The 22,328-nt window shown below is 47.9% G+C and overlaps 1 protein-coding gene across 7 annotated transcripts; it reads right to left on the reverse strand.

Moving 5' to 3' along the window:
• Positions 1 to 1,796: 1,796 nt before the first annotated feature.
• STMN4 (stathmin 4) lies at positions 1,797 to 22,328 on the reverse strand. Of its 7 annotated transcripts, none has more exons than XM_021073164.2 (8): positions 22,275 to 22,328; positions 8,823 to 8,911; positions 7,726 to 7,821; positions 6,977 to 7,057; positions 6,355 to 6,563; positions 5,338 to 5,529; positions 4,601 to 4,654; positions 1,797 to 2,381 (listed from the first exon to the last, which is right to left on the reverse strand). In XM_021073164.2, the coding sequence occupies exons 2-7, from the start codon at positions 8,833 to 8,835 to the stop codon at positions 4,634 to 4,636; spliced, it is 612 nt and encodes a 203-aa protein (XP_020928823.1). In that variant the 5' UTR covers positions 8,836 to 8,911; positions 22,275 to 22,328; the 3' UTR covers positions 1,797 to 2,381; positions 4,601 to 4,633. The 7 variants fall into 7 exon arrangements, with proteins under 7 accessions (XP_020928823.1, XP_013845728.1, XP_020928825.1 ...); XM_013990274.3 differs by lacking the exon at positions 4,601 to 4,654 and adding an exon at positions 18,498 to 18,548; XM_021073166.2 differs by lacking the exon at positions 6,977 to 7,057.

Genomic DNA, 22,328 nt, shown 5'->3' on the forward strand with positions numbered 1-22,328 from the left:
CAAAGGATGGAGATGTGGATGAATATGATTCATCTGCGAATGAATGGTAAGTGCAGGAATTGGTGAAAGAAAATAGTGGGAAAGGACCTTCCTCCTGGCCTTGGGTATTCCAACAGGAGGATGGAGAAACTGATGGGGCAAGTTTGTGGGAATAGACCCTTGAGGCCACGCTTGTCTTCTTTTACTCAGAAGCAGACCGTTCTTGGTGGCATAGTCACTGCCTCTGACTTTCTCAAGCACAGCATCTTCCCAAAGCCTCTGGGTGGAGCTTTGGTCTCCATGTTCATATTAGGGCAGTAACTTTCCAAAGGTTTGACCACAACCTTTAGTGAGAAATACATCTTATGCTATGACCTGGAACATACATACAGATCTAAAACTGAAACACAACTTCCATGAAACAATACCTCCATTCCTGCCTGGGATGGCTTTGGTATTTTGTTTTCTCTTTCCATTTCCATTTCCATTCTCTTCCATTTCTGTGTTTTTTATTTTTCTTAAGTTAAAGTGGCACACACTAAGTTGATATCATAATCCAATGAGTCATGCACCGCTCAGAGTTTGAGAAACACTGTCCCAGGATTCATAGCCTAGTTTGGAAGCGTCAAGAAGTAGTGACAGGCAGGAAGGAAGAACTTGGACTCTGGGAGCAAAACATCAGAAGTTGAAGTCTTGGTCCTCTCATTTATTCTGTGTGGCCTTGGGCAAGTGACTCCACCTTTCTACACCTCAGTCTCCTTGTCTGCAAAGTGGGGTAATAGAGTTGTGAGTTTTAAGTGGGTATATACACACACTCAGAGAATTGCCAGGCATCTAGTAAACGCTGCCTATGGGTTAGCTGTCCTCATCATCATCTCTGAGCCCTCCTGGTATGCTAGTCTAACAGGAAGCTAAATTGTAGTACCACTGGTGGGAGGAAAAAGGCAATACCAAAAGATTTATTTTACAAAGCTGTAAAAAACTACACAGTGAGGGGCAGGGTGGGGTAGTTCACACAGGCTGCCCCTCCCCTGACTCCTGTTTGCAGAGAGAGGAGGAGGAACACTCCTTTCCTAGCCAGGGTTCAGTTTTAGATAAAGTGACTATTGGATCTGAAATGATGCTCCCCCCACAAGCCCGGCCCGCCTTCCACTAATGAACATTTTATTTTCTCTACTTGTGATTATCTAACATCCCACACCCCTAAAATGAGGAGGACATCGTTTGGGTTTTCTTTTTTTTTTTTTTTTTTTCTGGTTTTTTAAGGGCCACACCCGCAACATATGGAAGTTCCAAGGCTAGGAGTCAAATAGGAGCTGTAGCTGCTGGCCAACACCACAGCCACCAGATCCAAGCCTCATCTGCGATCTACACTGCAGCTAACAGCAATGCTGGATCCTTAACCCACTGAGCAAGGCCAGGGATGGAGCCTGCATCCTCATGGATACTAGTCAGATTTGTTTCTGCGGCATCTCAAGGGGGACTTGCTTTTTTACTATGCCTCTTGGAACCACATTCAAATGTCATTCCATACAAAGGAAGATTGGATTCATTTTCTCATCAATTCAGGGCACTCAATCCAACAAGGGACAGCCTACAAAGAGCAGGTGGTTAAAAAGAAGAAGAAAAAGCAAGCAATGCCAAAGGCTGGCATGTTTCAGTCATCCTCACCCAGTGCCTCGGATGTTCTGATGGTAAAACTAAGGAACAAAATGAGCATCTGGCCCTTTGGCGGGGAGCGGAAGCCAAATTCTAGAACATTCTATCAGTTAGGCAAAGGACAAATTTGGGAAAATAAAAAAACTGGAGACTTGGAGTAAATGTTTCATTATTGGTCATGATGATCAAAAGATAATGGTTAACACACACACACACTCAGACCTCATCCCACTGCCTCAGGTGGAGGGCCCCACTCCCTGCTGGCGTCTCAGGCCACGCCCTGCAGTTCTCGCTCCACCCAGGACTCTGCCTTACCCTCGGAGTTCTACTGCCTGTTTTTAACTTCCCTCAAGGCGGTGCCCGGATGCTCACTGTGAAGAAAAGCCCGAGGACGTGACCCAGGCTGGGTTGCAATGTCCATGAGTCCTCTTCCATCTCCCTTTCCCAACCTCTCTCCTCTCCCCTCTCCCACCCCATCATTGTTCCCCTGAAACAAATAGGATGGCTTCACTGGTCAATTCTTTACATGTACAAACACCAAAAGCAGAGGAAACGCCCCTGGCCACCCCCCTCCCCCCAAACCCCAGTGCTGGGAGAGCAGCCAGCGGTGGGCGAGGCTGCCTCAGGAACTGCGGAGCTGCTGGAGCGGTCCGGCATTCTGGAAACCTCTGTGCCTCTGGGCTTTACCTGGAGGCCTCTTCCTTCAGCTCCTTGTTTTTCCGCACCTCCTCTGCGTGCTTGTCCTGGGAGACAAGGGAGAGAAAAGGGTGGGTCACACCGGCTTCTCCAGGGGTAAAGGGAGGCTGAGGGGCAGAAGAGCCAAAGCAAAGAGCATGGCCACCACTGGCCACCACAGGAAGTGACGAGGAGGGTCTGCAAAGGCGTCCTGAGAAGGGGCAGAAGGTGGCAGGGGAAGCTGGCAGGAGGCAGGTGAGCGAGCCTGCTGGTGCAGCCACAGGATGCTCTAGACTGGGGCCAGCCTCCTTCAGGGACTGACCTGGCAGGGGCCAGCAGCCTCTGCTACCCTCACCTGGCCGTCTGGGGTTTGCACTGATTACACTGCTTTAGTTAATATAAGGAGTAGCTCAGTGTAGCTTATGCCAGAAGAGCAGGGAGAACGAACAGGCTTCACTGTGAGTGGTCCCTACACACAGGCAACTGGCTGGCCCTTGTGTTTCCTGTCCATCTCCTTAGTGAGAGTTGTCTTAAGCCCCTTGATGAAAGGTGAGGGCTTGTAAACTATAAACTGAAGAATTTGGGGGAATGGCCAGCTCCACAAGTGTGGCAAGAGGACCCTCTTTTGTTTGCCAGCATCATCAAGCCAAAAGATGGGAGCTGACTTCAAAGGCCCATCAGCTGTGTGGCCTTGACCAGTTCACTTCATGGATCAGGCTGAGTTCTTGGTCTATAAAGAGAGGGGCGTGGATGGGAAACTCTTCAACCTGTAGGATTCTGTGATTTTTAGTGCTCACTTGGCTTACTTTGGTCTGCCTTACAAGATAAGCATTTATCTGCTCTTCATTTCTATATCTAGGGTCTCTATTGGATGGTGGCTTCCTTGTAGGCAGGGAGTAAGCCTTCTCCTCTTTGTACCTCCCAGTTCCTCATATGGTACCTTGTGTGTGGTAGGTGCTACATCAGTTCTGTTTCTGCCAGAGCCTGGCATCATCTCTCTAGATACCATCACATGCAGATATCCAGAATCAGCCTGGAGGCTACACACTGAGGCAGTCCTGGTTCTCAGGATGTACCTTAAACTACATATATGTCCTTGAGAAACCCTAGAGCTTGCTATGGCCCTGGGGAAAGTGTGGGGAGTGGTACATGTAGGGCAGTGGTTCTCCACCTTGCCACGTATCAGCATGACCTGAGACGCTTGTTAAACTGAGGTTCTCAGAACCCTCTGCAGACAGCCCGGATTGGTGGGCCTAGAGTATGGTCCAAGGACCTGTAGTTTTAAACTTTACACCAGGTGAGTCTGGTGCAGCGGGTCGCTGATGACTCACACAAATACTGACACAGAGGCAGTGTTAAAGGTGTCTCTGGCCTGAGAATGCCACGCACCTATCTCTCATGCCTCCTCCTGTCTCCATCCATGGACCAAGATGAAGAGGGGTCAAGATCCCGGGGGAATGAGGCCCACCTGAATGTGTGCTCTGCCGTCTTGCTTCTTGGAGGCTTCAATCACCTCCAGAGCTCTTCCTCCAAACTCTGGACCCTCCCACTCTCTCCAGCTCAGAATCTATCCCCAGGTGAGCTCACTGAACAGAACCTAAGTTTCTGGACTCCCTTTCCATGGCCTCCAGTGGTCCCCTCTGACAAAAGGCCTGCAGGATGACTTCCCGCCAGCCTTCTTCCAATACACTGAAAGAGCCACCCAGACTCATATCTGAAGAACTGGGTTCTAGTCCCAGCTCCACCATTTAGTGGCTGTGTGATCCTGGGCAAGTCAATTGACCTCCTCTGACGTGGTTTCCTCCTCAGGAAAATAAGGATAACACCTGTCCTGCTTACCTCCTGGATTTCTTGTGAGGATAGGGGTATGATGAAATGAAAATGTTTTGCAGTCTTTCACATCCCATGTCATTGCTCTAACCTCAATATTTTACCTGAGTTTAGCCTGAGAGCCCATACTCTATCCTATCCCAATCTGATTTTTTTTCTTTCTTTTTTTTTTTTTTTGCTGGAAGAGTTTTCTCTCGGCCATCCCTCGATAACTGGATAACTGGGGAAGCCTGAAAGCAGACCCCAAACTCTTCCCTCCCATCCGATACATGATGGAGCCTTAATGCCCCTAGAAGAATGGAGAATAAGAGTGGAGAGGTTGCCACATGCTGGCCAGCTGAAGGGCCTAGGCAACATCCAGATGCCCTGTGAAGAAACCAGATCTTTCTAGTAGCTTTGCCAGGGGCCTGAGACTCTAGGTGGATGGGCAGGAAGGCATGGGGACCACGCTGCTCACCATGGGACGAGGCCACCGATCGGGTCCTGGGAGTCACCGCGCAGCAGGCGGCGCCTGGAAATAAAACACAGAGCTGGAGCTCTCCCAGGAGCTGCAGGAGAAACTGGGGCAGCCTTGAGACTCAGGAAATGAGGCCAGCATGTTCTCTGCAGAACGGGCTGTTATTCTGCTGACACGTGGGACCAACCCCAGTCTCTCACATTTCTCATATGTAGGTGACACCATTGGGTTTATCGACAAAAGGTAGAATATTGGAAAGACCAGTGACTCATTCAGTCCATATCAAGAGGTTTGGAGAGGATCGTGTTTCCTACTCAACAGACAACTCAGCTCACCATGCACTTGGCTTAGAGCCAAGAGCTCAAATCAGCATCTTTCATTAAATCGAATTGGTCCATTCAAGGATGAAGCCGGGACTGTACAGCTGCAAGTTCATCTCAACTCTCCTGCATTAGGCAGGCTTTCTCTAGGAGACAAGAGGTCTACTCTCCCTAAGACAATGAGAAATTTCAGCTGTACAGCTGTGCTGCACATCCCCCAAGGAATTCCAAAGCTGGACTCATGTTTCTTGCCTGTGACTTCCCAAATCATCCCTTGGAACTCCCTAGGATCTAGCCTAATGGAAATATTCCTGCCCAAAGCTGTTTGCTCCCTGAAATGACATGCATGCCCATTATACTTGCCGTGAAAGGAAAAGCACGTCTCAGAAGCCTCCTCTATGATCCAAGACCACTTACCTTCTCTTGCAGCCGTTCCAACATGGCAGCGAGGTGGGCCTCCCGGTTCTCCTTATTGGATTCCATCTTCTGGGCCAGTTTTTCCTTAGCCATCTTGATGAAGTTGTTGTTCTCCTCAATGGCTTTTTGGATCACCTCCCTTTCATGTTCTCGTTTCTCTGCCAGGTGCTTCAGGAGCTCAGCTTCCTGGTACTAGAGGAGCACAAGGGAAGAAGAGGCCCCTGAAGGTCAGCCTGCCAGGGGTACTTCTACCATCGTGACTTAAGAGCTCCACATCCAGAGCGCTTGCCTCCCTAAGCCAGGTCCCCTGGTCCATTGGCAGGAAGCAAGGACAGTTCCCAGATTCTCCCACTACACCCTCAGTCTTCTTTTTCTCACTGCCAGCATTCTTCATTCACCCTTTCACAAATACTAAGTGACCAGAGACTATGTACTGGCCACTATTCTAGCAACTTGGGAAAGAAGAAAATCTAGTAGAGAGAAGACATTTAAAAATAACTCTAACCCAAGCTGGCATGTGACATGTGCCTTGAGAGGTAGAAAAAAAAAGTGCTATAGGATTTCAAGGATGATCATTTTCTGCTTCAAAGAGGAAGAAAAGCTTACATAGAAATGACAGAAGATTTGGGCCATAAGAACTAGTAAAAAGCAAGGAAGACTCAGAGAGGAGTGAAATTATACCATGTCCTGGTCTTCTTCCTCCTCCCCCAATTAAGGACCCATTTCCTAAATTGTCTCAACTTTTCTTACATCCTGAGTGTCAGTCAGTGTCTCACCTCATCACTGTAAGGTCCCTTCTTGGAGTTATGTAATGCAGTGCCTCATCCCCCAACCCAGCTCTCAGAGACTTGCAGTGTTTACGTCTTTGTTTCCATACATGATGCCTCATTCTCCACCTTGTACCTGGGAGGTGCTGCCTCCATAGCTGTAGGTTGATGGCAACTTGACCCCAGCTCAGAACCACCTCCTGTCTTCTCCAGCTCCCTACCCCTCACACTCAGAAAGGACAGCACTCACCTTCCTTCGCTCCTCAGCTGCTTCCAGTTTCTTCTGGATTTCTTCCAGTGATGGGTCTCGCCGTCTGGGTAGGGAGGCATTGAACTCGGGCACCCCATCAAAGGAGGGCGGCTTCAGGATGACTTCAAAGGACTGGCCTGAGGTGCATTTATTCAGCTCAATGACTTCCATGTCAGAAATTACACACCAGTTCAGGTCCACCGTGTCCGCTGCAGAGAGCAGAAAAGGGGCTGCTCACCCCCCTGAAAACCATACTGACCCCACAAAACAGGCACCCATACATGGGAGGTCTGGGGTCCCCACGGCCAACCAACGACCAGAGCTCTGGGTCTGCCCCCAACATGGCCTTGATGTCACTGGGCTCTGACAGGGCTGAAGGAGTTGGGAGGCACAGGGACAGTCTCAGACTCTTAACGGCAGGGGCCCTGGGATATGGGATTTCTCATAATGGCTGTAGCAACTGCTTCTGCTTTCGCTTCTACCACAAGCTTTCTCCTGCAGCAGTGCCCTGGTTCACACGACCCCGCAGTGATGCCCCTACTCACCGCCCCCACCTGTCCACGCCTCTCCCTCTCAGTCTGACCGCCTGGCCTGTGGACACCTCTCCCCTGCTCCCTCCTACCCTGCTCTCTTCTTTCTCTCCAGTCAGCACTGTCCCTCCGCTGGCTTTCATCTTTCCTCCTACACTGTCGCCCACACCAGCCTAAACGGAAAAAACAATCTCAGGTGACCCGAGCACTCCCATGGCTCAACTCCAGACCAAACCCATTCCTTCCTTGAAAGCCCCAGGAAATTAAGAGGAGACCTGTTCCCTGACCCCCCAGCCCCTCCGCCCCCCCCCCTGCCATCAGGACATGGCCATTCAGTACTCCCTGCCAGTGTCCTAGGACCCGAGTGGCATGGCTATCTCAGAGCCCACTTGGGGGGCTGAAGGGCGCAAGTCCCCTTCCCACCCCTGGACCCGCTCAGAGCAGGTTTCACCCTTCCCTGCGGAAACCTGTGGACCGGGGCTTCTGGTAATTTATACCATGACTGCCCCACAGGCAGACTGTTGGTCTACTCCGCCTCTGCGTCCTCCACCACATCCATTCATTACACGAATGAACAAAAGCAGAGATCAGAGAGCTCTGTGGAGGGTCTGACTCAGACCCCCCCAGCTGCTGCCCACTCCCGCCCCCGGCTACAGCCCCACCCCCGCCTTCGTGCAGTGCTTAGACCCTCAGATTCAGCTTTGGTGATTTTACTGACTCAAGGGGGAAAACGTGACATGGGGTGAAGATTTTCGGGGCATTGCGGTGGGGGTGCTGGCCTCCTGGATACAGGCCACAGGAAGCCTCCATCCTCACACTCCCAGGGGTAGCTCTCATGTACCTTCATATTTATAGGATGACTTATTCAGGGGATCGGCCAGGAAGCAGGAGCAGAACAGGGACACCAGGGGGAGCTCCTTCATCTTCTCTTTGTAGGCTGTGGAAACATCCAAAAGGTGACAATGTGATCCCCTTTCTGGCCTCAGAAGCTAGCATCTGAGGTGCAGGTTTGGGTGCCTGAGCAGCTGGGGGCTCCCAGGCTCCACAGAGGCTCCCAAACCACCCACACCCCCCCTGTGGCTGGGGACTCAGCCCCTTTTTGCCCTGAGTAGCTCTGTCTAGGATGCGTGTGTGTGATGCGGACCCATTCTGCCCATGAGAACCTGAGTCTTCAGGGCACCCAGAGGACCCCATCTTCTCTCCAGCACATCATCTCTCTCCGCAGCACTGGATGCAGAGGGCCCACAGGTATGGACCCCAAGTACCAGTGCCCTTGCCCCAGCCTGGCACCCTGGACCTCACTCTCTACCTCCCCACACGTGCCACAGCTCTTCCATTCCTTTTGCTCCAGGAGACAGGAAACCCACACTCCATTCTACTCAGAGAAGTTGGCAGTGCCACCTCCATCCCTGCGGTCCTGCCCCTCGCTGGGTACCAAAGTCAGGCTCTGAGCCTTCCCTGACCATCCCAGCGCAGTAGTCAAAGCCAGCGAGGCTGGTGTCCCATGAGGGCTGGAGGGGTCCCCCCGTCCCCAACCACCATCTGGCCTCTCTGCATCTGAGGAGGATTTGGAGACTGGAAGTCACATGTTAGAGCTGATACACTGAGTCCAACCCCTCCTCCCTGGCCCTGGTGTGCACCCCCGGCCAGTCCCACCCCCACTGCCCTGAGCTGCCCCTCATTTCCTTTCACAAATTGAAAACATAATTAACTGCAAAAAGAATCCATGGGCACTGTAGAAACTTTTTTGAAGACACGCAGATGAATTAAAGGAAAAAAGCTCATCTGTGATCCCACCCAGATGATAACCTCTTGGAACCCTCAGGTGTCTTCCCTATCAGCCTTTTTATCTTTTCTGTGCATACGTCGGTTCAGACATGTGTGTACAGAAATACCCTCCACTGTGGTGCCCCATCCCATAAACAGTTTTGCACCTACCAGCGAGGGTCATGTTTTCTGGAATGTGAAAGCTGAGTTCTAGTGAAAGTCGGGTAGGTCTGCTGCCAGCTCAGGACACTGTCCCAGATCTGAGAAACAGAGCATTTTAAGCTGAAAGGTTATTTGCATAAGGAAGGCCTTTGTACAACCTAGTGGGCAGGGCGGGGGTGGGGGGGAGAATCCCAGGAGCGACCTCCTCTGCCCCCACCTCAGGCCATCCCCCCCTCCCCAAACACTGACACCCATCTTCCACGTTACCCCAGTCAAGTTCAGAGTCCAAGCACTAATGAGGGTTTCATAATTGGCTTCCCAATCTCAAGACCCCCCGAGGACCAAGCACAGGTTTCCTCAAACTCAACATATCAATGGATGTTCCTCTGTTTCCCTGTGCAGCTCTGTGGCCTGGCCCAAAGCCAAGGTTAGGGTGAGAGACAAATGCTAAGTCAGAATCACCTGGGAGGTGTTCGCAAAGTAACTCTGTGTCCAGAATTTCTCCCTATACCCACCTTGGACCTTCCTGCCCAGACCCTTATGATACTGGACAGAGGATGGCAAAAATCCCTCTTCAGATACCCCCTCCTTCTCTCCCCCAAGAACCACTGTCCTAAGTGCTCCTTGACGCCCTCTAAGACAACTGAGGACCATAAAAAGAGACAAACCCCAAGGAACCATGTGATCTTTATAGGGTGCATGCAGAGATGGAAACTGGCATTTGCAATTCCTGCAAGAGCACAGGGACAGGGATCCAGACTCAGCCTGGAGCCTCCTGGTGTCGGCAGGACCAGAAGTGAGTCTTAAATGATGAGTCAAAATTTAGCAGGAGACAGCAGGGAGGGCAGGCTGCCCAAGCAACAGTGTATGCTAAAGTCAGGATGGGAAAGCTCCGTCTCTATGGGGGTCTCAAGCTGGTTCATGCTGGACCAGAGAGTGTGAAGAAGGAGGTGAAACAAGACAGGCAGGGAGGGAGCAGATTGGGAAGTGTGTGGGGGAAAGCAGGTGACAGGACTTTACTGAAAACTACTATTTGATGGAGTGGAATAGCCAGCAGTGAGCAGCTGTCGTGGGAGCCGCTTGACCACTGGCTATGATGGTTAATTTTTGTGTCAATTTTTTTCTTCTTTTTAGGGCCACACCCACGGCATATGGAGGTTCCCAGGCTAGGGGTTGAATTGGAACTGCAACTGAGGCCTATGCCACAGCTTGTGGCAATGCCAGATCCTTAACCCACTGAGCGAGGCCAGGGATCAAACCCACGTGCTCAGGGACACTGTGTCGGGTTCTTAATCCACTGAGCCGTAATGGGAACGCCATTTTTTTTGTGTCAACTTGATCAGGCTAAGGAACGTCTGGATAGCTGCTGAAGCTCATCCTTGGGTGTGTCTGTAGAGGATGTCTCTGGAAGAGAGGAGCATTCGAGTTGAGAGACTGAGTAAAGGTTATCCTGCCCGGTGTGGGTGGGCATCTCCCAATGCATTGAGGGCCGGAGAAGAACAACAAGATAGAAAAGGGGGGAATTTTCTCTCTTGGCTTGAGCTCAGACATCTGCCTTCTCCTGCCTTCAGACCTGGAGCTCGTGGGTCTCTGGCCTTGATATGTGGACTAGGTTTACACCACTGGCCTTCTTGGTCCTTCAGCTTGCAGGTGGCTGATCATGGACTTCTCAGCTCCCATTCTTGCATGAGCCAATCCTTCCTAGTTTATCCCTTTCTATGCGTATCCCAGGGGGTCTGCGTCTCTAGAGAACCTGGACAAATACAGCCACCCTCGGTGGTCCCTGGGCCAGCTGAGGGTGTCATGACCCTGCAGCCTCACTGCCTGCAACCTCACAAGGCAAAGGGACTCTGAGTCCAGCTCAGCACCCCTTTCCTTCCTTACTGTGGTGTTTTCCCTCAGGGCACCAGGGTCCACACTGGCTGGGGAGCAGATGGAGGCAGCAGGCTCCCCTCTGGCTTTAGGGCTGGACCAGCAAGGAATCAGACACAGACTTCCTCTCTCTCACAGCTGTCACCAGTCACTTCACATGTCCAACCTGGCTCTTAATTCTGCACAGAGTTGTGCAAAAACATAGGTACAGCCTCCAGCAAAAGAGAGTGTTTTAGAAATATTCGTTTCTTTTCCTCTGCCTTTTTCATCAGGGTCACTGCTGGGTACCACACACCTGCTTCCCAGTCCTCACCAGCCTCACAGGTAAGGATGGTGGACCCTCGCAGAGTTTGTGTGGCTTGCTCAGGGTCATGCTAGAAAGTGGAAAAGCGGAGATTTGAAGCCAGGTCAGCTGGCTTTGAAGGGCTCTGTTCCCTGCAGGTCTGTGTATTCTTCCCCTGCTGCTCTGGAGCCAGAGGCCCCTGCCATGCCCCTCCTGATGCAGCACAATGGGCTTCTCTCCTCCGAGTCAAGCTGATCCTGGCAGTCCCTGAACAGGGAGGGGGTGCTGAGTGCCCGGACGCGACGTCTCTTGTCAGGAGGCTGCCTTCTGCACCATCTCCCACTCATGACCAGGCTGAATGATGTGGCGACTGGCAGAGGGAGTGAGGCCTTGCCAGGAGAGGGCATGCCCTCGGACATTAACCTGGGTCACGGATCAGAAATGGGGCTCCAAAGAGGAAAGAGGAGACAGAAAAGGACATCCTGAGAAAGAAACAGATGGAGCTGGGCTTTTTTTGTACGACGGCTGACAAGACAGGCAGCATCAGCTTTGCTTTTAGATGAAGAACCTAAGGCTCAGAGACGTTAAGACTCTTAGATAAGGTCACACAGCTAGTTGGTGGTAGAGCTGGCTCTAGGATGCAGGTTGTCTAACTTAGAAGCTCTTCCCTGTGACCAGTGAAGGGATTGGTGAAGAAAATAGCTGTTGACTAACTGCTGTTTCCTCCATGCTTCTGGGGACTCAGGGAAAACCCATCTGGCCTCAGGATATGATTTAATGAAAAATATGTAACAGGTATTTTCTACACATCAATGGAAGATATTACACTAGGAGCTTTAGGAGCAGGAGGAAGTAGGTAGAAGACACAGGTCAGAGAGGCAGAGAACGGAGACGGGGCAGGGAAGAGGTGATATCCTAGAGATGGGGAGAGGTGTACATGGCCAAGAGATTTGCTACCGAGAGCTCTGTTTCACAGAGTCGGAATCTGCCTCATTAAAAATGTGTATTTATAGAGCATCTACATTGTGATAAATGCTTTCACTTTAATTTTCATCAGAACCTTGTGATTTAGGAATTACTGGCCCTGATTTATAGAGGTGTGAATTGTGGCTCAGAGAGGCTAAGTGACGTTTCCAAAGTCCACTCAGTGTAGTGGGTTGAATGATGCCCCCCAGTAAGATATGTCCACATCCTACTTCCCACCATTTGGGAATGTGACTTTCTTTGGAAAGGGTCCTTGCAGATGTAATTAAGTTAAGGATCTCAAGATGAAATCATTCTGTATTATCTGGGTGGCACCTAAATCCAATGACAAGTGTCCTTATAAGAAACATACAGGGGAGAGATGCACAGAGAGAAGAGGCCACAGGAAGATGGACACAGAGTGAGTTCCCATTATGGCTCAGTGGCTCAGTGCTAATGAACCAGACTAGGATCCATGAAGATTCAGGTTCCATCCCTGGCCTCACTCAGTGGGTTAAGGATCCGGCATTGCCATAAGCTGTGGCGTAGGTTGCAGATGCAGCTCAGATCCTGCACTGCTGTGTTGCTGTGGCTGTGGCGTAGGCTGGCAACTGTAGCTCCAATTCCACCCCTTGCCTGGGAACTTCTATATGCCGCACCTGTGACCCTAAAAAGAAAAAAAAAAGATGGACACAGAGGTTGCAATAATCTGCCACAAGCCAAGGGATGCCTGGAACATTGGAAGCTGGAAAAGGGTGAGGAAGATACTCCCCTGGAGCCTTTGTAGGAGCGTAGCCCTGCTGACACTTTCCTTCTCAGACTTCTGGATACCAGAAGTGCCAGAGAATAAATTTTTGTCCTTATAAGCCACTAAGTTTGTGATGATTTGTTACAGCCACCACAGGAAACTAATACACTCAATAGGTACAGAGTCAAGGTTCAAGTCTATGATTATCTCACCTTATCTCAGCTACCATGTTTATACATGGTCTGATTTGTGTATGTGGGCTTGTGGCAACACAGTGCCCTTATAAATCCTCAAGCCAATAGTCATATCATTTCTAATGCACTCAAGACCCAAAAGAACATTCTGAGAAAGGATATAAAGGGATGGAAGGAAGGGGCAGAGCTGGGATTTTCATTCTAGATCCCATCTCTGTCTTTGGATTATGCTACTAGTACAAAAAGATTCATCTGGCAGCACCAGCTTGGGGGAAAGATTAGGAGAAGAAAGCTGGAACCCAAGACAGGCACAGAGTACTGCGAGCCTGCCTAGATGAGTTACGCCCTGGATCGTTTGCATCCCTCACGACACTGTTTTCCCATTTGCAAACTGGTCCATACACTTAGCCCAGCTCCAGCATCTAAGAGTCTGTGTATGGAAAAGCAAGTCATCACAAATGTTTGTTGATGGGTCGAACCATTAGTATAATTGGTAAAATTAATTAGTTAGAGACAACTCCACTAAGCAGAGCTCCAGGTCATCTGAAGACAAGATGCAGAATGAGTGAGTCTTGGTGGGAGGTGGTGGCAACTGATAGTGAAGGTCCAGAATCGGGCTGTTTACAGAGGAGAGATCTCACAGTGGCTCAGTGAGGGAAATTATCTAAGGTGAAGAGATCAGAGCCCACAGTTTCCCCCAGAACACGAGAATGTCAGAGATGGGAAGAGCTGGCCATTATTAGCTAAGTATCCTCAACTGGGGAGGACCTCACTCCCAGGAATTATGTGGGATTTTTTGAGAACCTTTTGATTGGGGTTTGATGCTACAGGCATCAATGGTATCAGGTATGCTAAATGCCCTACCTTGCATGCTATAATTCCACACAATCAACAGTTGTCCCTTCCATCATGCCAAGATGCGTCTCTCTGGGGACTAGAGATCCAGAGGTCACACTGAGTTGCTAGCAGGGATGGGACCAAGTCTGTGGATTCCAATGTCAGCGCCCTTCCCCTTCATAATGATCCCTTCTCTCTTCCCACGCACCAGGAACAGCCCACATAGGGGCCACTGCAGCAGCCGATGGGGACAGAGGTGCAGAAGGACTTTTTCTTTAGGAGACCAGAAATGGTGAGCCATGCCCTGAGGTTTTCTATAACACAATCAGTGGCCAAGATCATCCAGCTCTCAGAGGCTACATGGCCATTTACTGGGTGCTTGCTTGACCTCCAGAGGCATCTCTAACTGTTCACATGGCCCCGAGTAGGCAAGCATTTGATTTGTCACTGTAAGCACTACCCAGATAATGCCATCAGGATGTGTCAAATCCCACGTGGACTATTTTTGAGAGAAAAGAAGCCAATGCACACCCAAACAGCTTGAAGAGAGAAGTCCCTGGCAAGAGTGTTCAGGGAATAAAAGAACTCTGGCACAGAAACCAGGGCATAGAAGCACCAAGTTCTGATCCAGGTCCTTTAGCCATGGTCAGGTCAGGAAGTTGGCTCTTTAGGCTCATGCCAATTATCAGTCTTGATTTTTTTTCTTTTTTTTTTTTTTTTTTTTTTTTTTAGGGCTGCACCCACAGCATATGGAAGTTCCCAGGCTAGGGGTCGAATTGGAGCTGTATATGTGACCTTCAGCACACCACATGACAACACCAGATTCTAACCCCACTGAACAGGGCCAGGGATACTAATTGGGTTCATTACCACTGAGACACAATGGGAACTCCTAATTATCAGTCTTTTTAAAAGTCCTGCTGGAATTACAATGTTTACATGAAAGAAGCTGCACGAGATCCCCAAATGTCATGGAATCCTATCATGTCCACACAGTGGCTCTGGTTATTATTTATTACAGACCACAGGACTCTGACTGGCAGCCATGTGGCTTATCTGGGTTTTTTTTTAAGGAGATGAATTATTTTTTCATGATTGTGGTTTTCATCCTTTCCACAACACTTATTGAATATTTAATTCCATGCCACACCCTCAGCTAGGTCCTAAAATAACCACATGGGGTTTTCAATAATGAAAAAATGAAATGGGTCCCCGCGGTGGGGAATTTGGAGATTCTGGAAGTTTCTGCTGGCCTTTGGCAATTCTCTGGCAGTAACAAGGACCATGTTACAAAGGCAGAAAGGGTAGATATTAGAGCCCAGGTCAAGAAGGGACTATTACAACTCACAGAGGGACAAGGGACAAAGCAGAATATAGTCATCTGTCCAGACCAGGGGGGGGGATCTGTTCCAGGACCCCCTCGGATACCAAAATACATGGATGCTCAAGCATGGGACAGTCAAACAGCTGTCCATGGATGCAGAACCTGCAGATGCTGAGGGCTGACTCTCACGTGGCATTAACTTACTTTAGGAAACTGGCGCTTGTCTTACCAGCCCACCCCCCGACACCATCACTGGTTTCCTTCTGAGGCTTCAAGAGGAAGAGATGGTGGGAACCATGGTCAAGAGCAACATCCAGGCAGCCTGTAACGGGCTGAGAAATGTAGCTTTGTTTCCTATAAATGGTGTTCTGGGAAGTAAGGAGGTGTCACCTGTTGGCAAACATGGTGCTCTGGTGGCCTCAGTCTGAGGATCCCCTCCTAGCTGCAGTCAAAGGAGGAAGATTAAGTCTGGATAACTGACAACCCCAAATAATCCACAATGATGGCACTTTCTGGGCTAATTTTATTTTCTATTCAATACACACAGAAGAATCAACATATTCGAAGGAAAAATCAGGGACATGGGCATCTGTACAGGGTCACTGGATGGAGTACAAGGGACTGTGACCCAGTGCTGTGTGAGGTCCCAGGGTCAAAGCCCTTAGGAGTCTCAGCACAAAGAACAAGACCCTGTAACCTTACTGCTAGTCACAATAGGAATGTTTTGTATTGCTTTAGAGCTTACCGAGCACATCAAGTGCATATGTATGCATATATGCCTCTTAGCTATAATGTTTGTTTGTTTGTTTTTTGTTTTTGTTTTTGTTTTTGTTTTGTCTTTTTAGGGCTGCACCCACGGCAGATGGAGGTTCCCAGGCTGGGGGTCTAATCAGAGTTGTAGCTGCTGGCCTACTCCACTGCCACAGCAACACCGGATCCTTAACCCACTGAAGGAGGCCAGGGATCAAACCCACAACCTCATGGATCCTAGTCAGATTCGTTTCCGCTGTGCCACAACGGGAACCCCTAGCTATAATGTTTTAATTAAAAATGTATTAACATCATATTTCAGAACATCTGAATGACAGAGAAAAGGAAACAAATCCCTGTCATGTTGCCACTTTTTGCTATTGGCATTCTAGGGTTTTTTTCTTTAATATCTATTATTTTTACATAGTTGTGATCTGGAGATATATATGTATCTGTATATAGATATATAGATATATCTTATCATCTCATTCTCTCTAAATCCTATCAATTAGATAGATACCCATTTTACAGATGACCAGTTCAGCTAGGCAACTCGATTTGCCTAGTTATATAAGTAGAAAAATGATAAAGATGGGATTTAAAGCAAATCTTATATTAAAAGTTCCATGATTCTCCCTCATACCTAAGGCCAACTGTAAATGTAGGTGAGATGACTGGTTTCCTGGGGTATGTATTTGAAGGGCACACAAAGACTTGCCTGTCCCAAAGCTGCCTTCCAACTATGGGTGTTCCCGTCTCACCATTAACCTCTCTTTTGCATCAGGCATTGCCTCAGAATATTCCCGTTAAAATCTACACTCATGACCTACCAAATGTAATACATTAAATCCTGTTCATATCAGCAGAGAACAAACAGACCTGTAGACCTTTCCAGGGGTGAAGCTCTCTTCCCATACATGGGAGGAGCCACAGAGATCTTTAGAATTTCCATTCACATCCTTTTTCAGATGAGGAGACAGAGGACTCCCAAGGGGCTTCCCAAGGTTAAGTAGGAGGAGAAGAGTCTTGTTTCTGGCCCCACATTTAGCAACGTTAAAGGGAAATTCTTCTTTTTCACAATATTACTTTTATTCCTTCGTTCTTTCACTCTTCCCCAATGCTTTCTACGTTTTACATCTTGTTTTTAATCTTTCAGTTAAAATCATTTATATATACAGGCATACCTTGGAGACATAGTGGGTCTGGTTCCAGACCACCAAAATAAAGAAAATCACATGAATTTTTTGGTTTCCAGGTGCATATAAAAGTTACGTTTACCCTATAATGTAGTCTATTAAATGTGCAATAGCATTGTGTCTAAAAAAATACTTCATTGTTAAAAAATGATAATTATCCATCATTTGACAACACCGGGTTGCCGCAAAACTTCAGTTTGTGAAAAACACCGTATCTGTGAAGCACAATAAAATATGCTATGCATGTCAGTTATATCAGATGAAGAACAAAATAGTATCTAAAGACTTTCTTGGAGTTCCCGTCGTGGCGCAGTGGTTAACGAATCCGACTAGGAACCATGAGGTTGCAGGTTCGGTCCCTGCCCTTGCTCAGTGGGTTAACGATCTGGCGTTGCCGTGAGCTGTGGTGTAGGTCACAGATGCGGCTCGGATCCTGCGTTGCTGTGGCTCTGGCGCAGGCCGGCAGCTACAGCTCCGATTCGACCCCTAGCCTGGGAACCTCCATATGCCGCGGGAGCGGCCCAAGAAAAGGCAAAAAGACAAAAAAAAATTTAAAAAAAAAAAAAATAAAGACTTTCTTGGTTAGATAAGAGCTTTCCTTACAAACCTGGTTTTGTCACAATGACTTGGATTTTCAGTTCTGGAGTATCCTTGATTTCTTTCTTACATTATTCATCCAACCAGTGTTTATGGAGAAACTATGATATACCCTGGGTGAAGTACTAAGGAGACATGCGGTGAGTAATTTAGTAGATCTATTCTCTGGCCTCAAGATATTTGACATTTGCATTCAGCTTTGCAAAGGTATTGATTCTAATTAGACAATGACTCCAAATTCTAGTGTTTTCTTTCTTGGTGATCATTATAAATAGTCTATCTATTTTGTGTGCTTTGATAAATAAAATTGAGTGCTTTAATTTGATAGATAAATTTTTGATAAATAAAATTTTCTGATTAGCTAGACTACTTCTGGAGTAATTTTTTTCTAGGCGAGGTTCATGGAATCCTTGCTGAGTCCTCACTTATCTGGTTTGGTGGCAGGTGCAAGAAACAGACAGACCTGTCCCAGGATCAATAGCCCAGTCATGTTTGTGCAGTCAACAGACAGTCTACCCACCTGTTTTCATGTACCTGGTCTAAACCCTGCTCCCTACGTGGTCTGGATTTCTGGGCCCTGGCCCCCAAATGATCCACTGGAACGTTGCACTTTGCTCATCCCCTGTCCTCCTGGGTCCTTCACCCCAGAGTCTGCCCTCAGCTTCTTACTCTGGATCCACATTTGCTGGTTTGTCCCCTGAACTTCTGGGTTGCTTGCAACCTTCATAAATTAGGCCGACCACCCCAGGCTCCTGTCTCCTCTTTCTGTTCTCTCCTTTGGCCTCCCACCACCCACTGCTGACAGCAGGACCCTAAGAGAGTGTACCCCATGTAGCAATCAGTCTGAATTGATGGAAAAGACCAGGAATATTTGGCAGAGAAGCAGGATAGGTGTAGATGGAGAGGCAGGGGTGGCGTACCTTTATCTGTGTGTCTTCCTATCTTCCTTCTAGGACTAAAAATGTAAAAACCTGAAAAACGTTTTTTAAAATATCAGGGGAGGTTTCCTTCAGTTCTTAATCTTCCCCATAGAAAAGCAGAAAAAGTAAACTTTTCCCAAGACTATCACATCTCCAGATATAGCAAATTCTAATTTAATATGTAAATTAAATTATACATGATGCATATTTATTTCCCAGCCAAAAAAAAAAAAGAGGGGGCAAGAAGAAAGAGAATTTGGTTCCTAACAGAGCACTATAAAAATTACATTTTGCATGTTTTTAAATTTCCCCCTAAATTTCTATCCACTTTCCCCACCAAAATGTCTCATTTCTACCTACTCGTGACTTCAAATACAGAGAATTCTCTATCTCCAAGTGATAGTCTCCGGGTAAGTAGGAAATAATACAAAGTCATCAAGGGGGTCTGGAGATGGAACCTTAGGAGTTCAGGAAAATGAAGCCTTTCTTTGGTGATGATCTTGATTTTTTTTAAATGTCCAAATATTTAAAATCAAGAACACAGTAGGATGACCTGGGAGTTTGGGGTTGGTAGATGCAAAGTATTACATTTAGAATGGATAAGCAATGAGGTCCTACTGTACATAGCACAGGGCGCTATATCCAATCTCCTGGGATAGATCATGATGGAAAGTAATATAAAAAAGTATATATGTGTGTGCGTGTTTATATACATACTTATATATTTTAAAAGTGTATATATATAAAAGTATACATATATATAAAGTCACTTTGCTGTACAGCAGAAATTGACACCACATTGTAAATCAACTACATTTTAATGTAAAAATAAAAATGAAATAATAAAACCAAGAGCACAAAAGATCTGAATTTTCCCAATTTATATGGTGGTTTCAGGTAGACACTCTCTCTTTAGCTCTCTTTACGTTCCGTTTTTACCGTGTCCATCCTTCCTGTTCCACCCCCTCACCCTCTGGATCTCAGTTTGTGTCTCTACTGCTCTATTTTAAATCTTGCCAGTCAGCCCGCTTCTGTCTCATGGGGCAATGTGGTTAAAGCGGCCTAGTTGGATGAGGGAGGGCAGCTAATCGGCCTTGGCCCTAGGATTTCTGCAACTGAGCCAGGATGAAATCTAGATATGAAGCTAGGATGCAAGACACTCCTGCTACGCACCCCCCAACCAACGTCTGTTCAACGATCAGCTCCGCAGGGACCATATTAGACCAGACTTCTCTGTCTTTGATGGGTCCTTTAGAACAAAGTAACTCCCTAAAGAGACAGAGTTTTCCACTTAACACAATCCTTGGACCTGGGGCACGTATGTCGTACCTGAGACACTTATGAACAAAACTCTTCTCGTAAGAAGTTCACACTCTACGACATGGACGAATCTTGAGGACCCTATGCTAAGTGAAAAGAGCCAGTCACAAAGAGACAAATACTGTATGATTCCACTTATATGAGGGACCTAGAGCAGGCAGATTCACAGAAATGAAAGCTGAATGAATGTGCCAGGGGCTGGGCCTGGGAAGAATGGGGAGTTATTGCTTCGTGAGGACAGAGTTGCATGTGGGGAAAATGAAAAGTTCTGGAGATGGATGGTGCGATGGTGGCTCAGCCATGCAAGTGCTTGATATCACCAAACAGTACACTTCAAAACGCTTAAAGTGGTCACACGTTATGTGTATTTTACCACACTCAAAAATTGTTTAAAAATTTTAAATGAAGTTCACAGCCTAGTAAGAGTTATCCATGGGCTTATAGTCTTATAGTTAGGAAGAGTAATTCGAGGACACTTAGCCTCATATTTCTCAATCCTTTTTCTTACTGGAACCTAAAATAAAGAACTATGCTTTACATCATGATCTAATATGTATATGTCATGATATTAGCATATATATGCATATGTACACACACTCCATATACATACACACATATACAACTGAAATATAAACATAAATATATAAATATAGTTCATTTATTTATAAATATAACAATATTTTAAAATACATTTATAATATTTTAATAACATATAATAATAAATTAAGCACAATCTATTTCTATTAAGCACAACTGAGAATAGGTAACTAAAAATGGTATAGGCAACATGACTATATGAGATGTGTTTTGACTTCTTTTCTACCCTATTTTATCCCCTGTTATTAAAAAAAACCAAACGGCCACAATCCACAAAACTGATTTCAAAATCCACTAATAGGTCTCCATCTGCAGTTTGAAAAACACTGCTCCAGACCAAGCTCCAGCCCAAGGCTGGAATCTACTCTGTAGCTATCATGCTGGGTGGTCAAGTGGGTGGTATTCAACCAACTTCTGCTCGGATGCCTTCGCTCCCTACAGCACTCTGTGGTAGATCGTTCCAGCAGCTAAGGATCCTTGCCCACTTCAAACCTGTTTCAGGAGTGGCTGGGACCTGCTGCCAGGTGCTCCAGCTCTGATGATGCTAACTGGGCTTCAAGGAGGAGCCAGGTGCCCAGCAGCAAAGTGGGGTTGCAGAGCGGGCAGAAGTCAGGGAGTCTGGCTGGCCCCAGGGGATGGGGCAGGGTCTCTGGGAGGCTCTCGCTCGGTCCTGTGGAGCTACTGATTAGACCTTCCCCCTCTGCCTCCTCCCAGCTCGCTCTGGCACCATGATTATCTCCTCAGCTGAAGGATGATCTCATTCCCAGGCACCCTGACTCCCCGCCTGGGAGACGTTCCTCCCCCTCGAGGGAGCCCTAGGGGAGACAGATTCCCCCACATCCCCTCTCCAGCTCCCCCCACCACCACCTGACAGGACTCCAGCAGGCCACCACTAGCCATCCACCCCCCACTATTCTCTGGGTCTGGAGGCAAGGTGGGTCTCTCTGCCCAGAGTCTTTGGACATGAGGTGCCTGAATATTTCTGAGCCACCCAAGGGGGTCCTGGAGACCTGCCCTTTTCAGGACAATGAGGCTCCTCCACACCTGGCCATGCCTTCCAAGAATAACACAAAGGCAGCAGCACCACGTGGGGACAGAGCTGACCACTGGCCGTCAAACCCCTGGCTCTCGCAGATGAGGAGAGGACAATGCCTAAACTCCTGGTGAGGGCGGGGGTGCTGAGCATGAAGGGCCCCCAGCTGGACCACCAGCAAGGATCAGGGTGTGGCATGGGGGGGTTCCCATAGCCTTACAGCTGGCCAGCCCTGCCCAGGTAGGAGACCAGGTTGACCTCAGGGCGGGGCAGGGCGAGAAGAAAAGATGATCTCATTGTATCCTTAGAACCAAGGGAAAAAAAGTAGCCCCATGCAGAACAGAGGAAAAAGCAGAGGAAGATTCAAATGGAAAAGGGAAATAGAACAGCAATGGCTGAGAAAGGACACGTGAACCACAGGGCAGTTTCCAGCTTGAGAGGAATCGGGGGGTCGAGCTCCTCCAAAGAAAGCCAGGCTCTCAACAAAATCTTTCACCCTCAGCAACAAAACATTTTTATGCAGACAGAACTCACCAGGGACATCTGACCTGAAAGAAACTCTGGCAATTCCCACCCATCTTCTATCACCTGAGCTCTAGCATAGAAGAAATGCCTGGCGCCCACCCTCACCCCCTGCCAGACAGCATCATTTTCCCCTCACCCCATGACCCCCAGGATTTGACAAAGTTTAATTGATTGAGTGAAACCAAAAGGTGACACAATAGGGGCTAGACCCCTTGCTTCTCCTCTCTGCCGCTGCCAAGGTTTGTTTTTTTCTTTCTTTTGTCTGAAAAGCCTCAAGTCATTTGCATTCCATTTCTACTTACCTGCAGTCCAGTTAGAAGCGAGCTGCTGCCTTCTTCACTCCCTCAATTAGTGGT

This window comes from Sus scrofa, chromosome 14 (genome assembly GCF_054392235.1).
Source record: "Sus scrofa isolate SSC_HxYL_T2T_F1_AM1 chromosome 14, Sscrofa_HxYL_maternal_Yorkshire_Landrace_v2.0, whole genome shotgun sequence".
NCBI lineage: Eukaryota > Metazoa > Chordata > Mammalia > Artiodactyla > Suidae > Sus > Sus scrofa.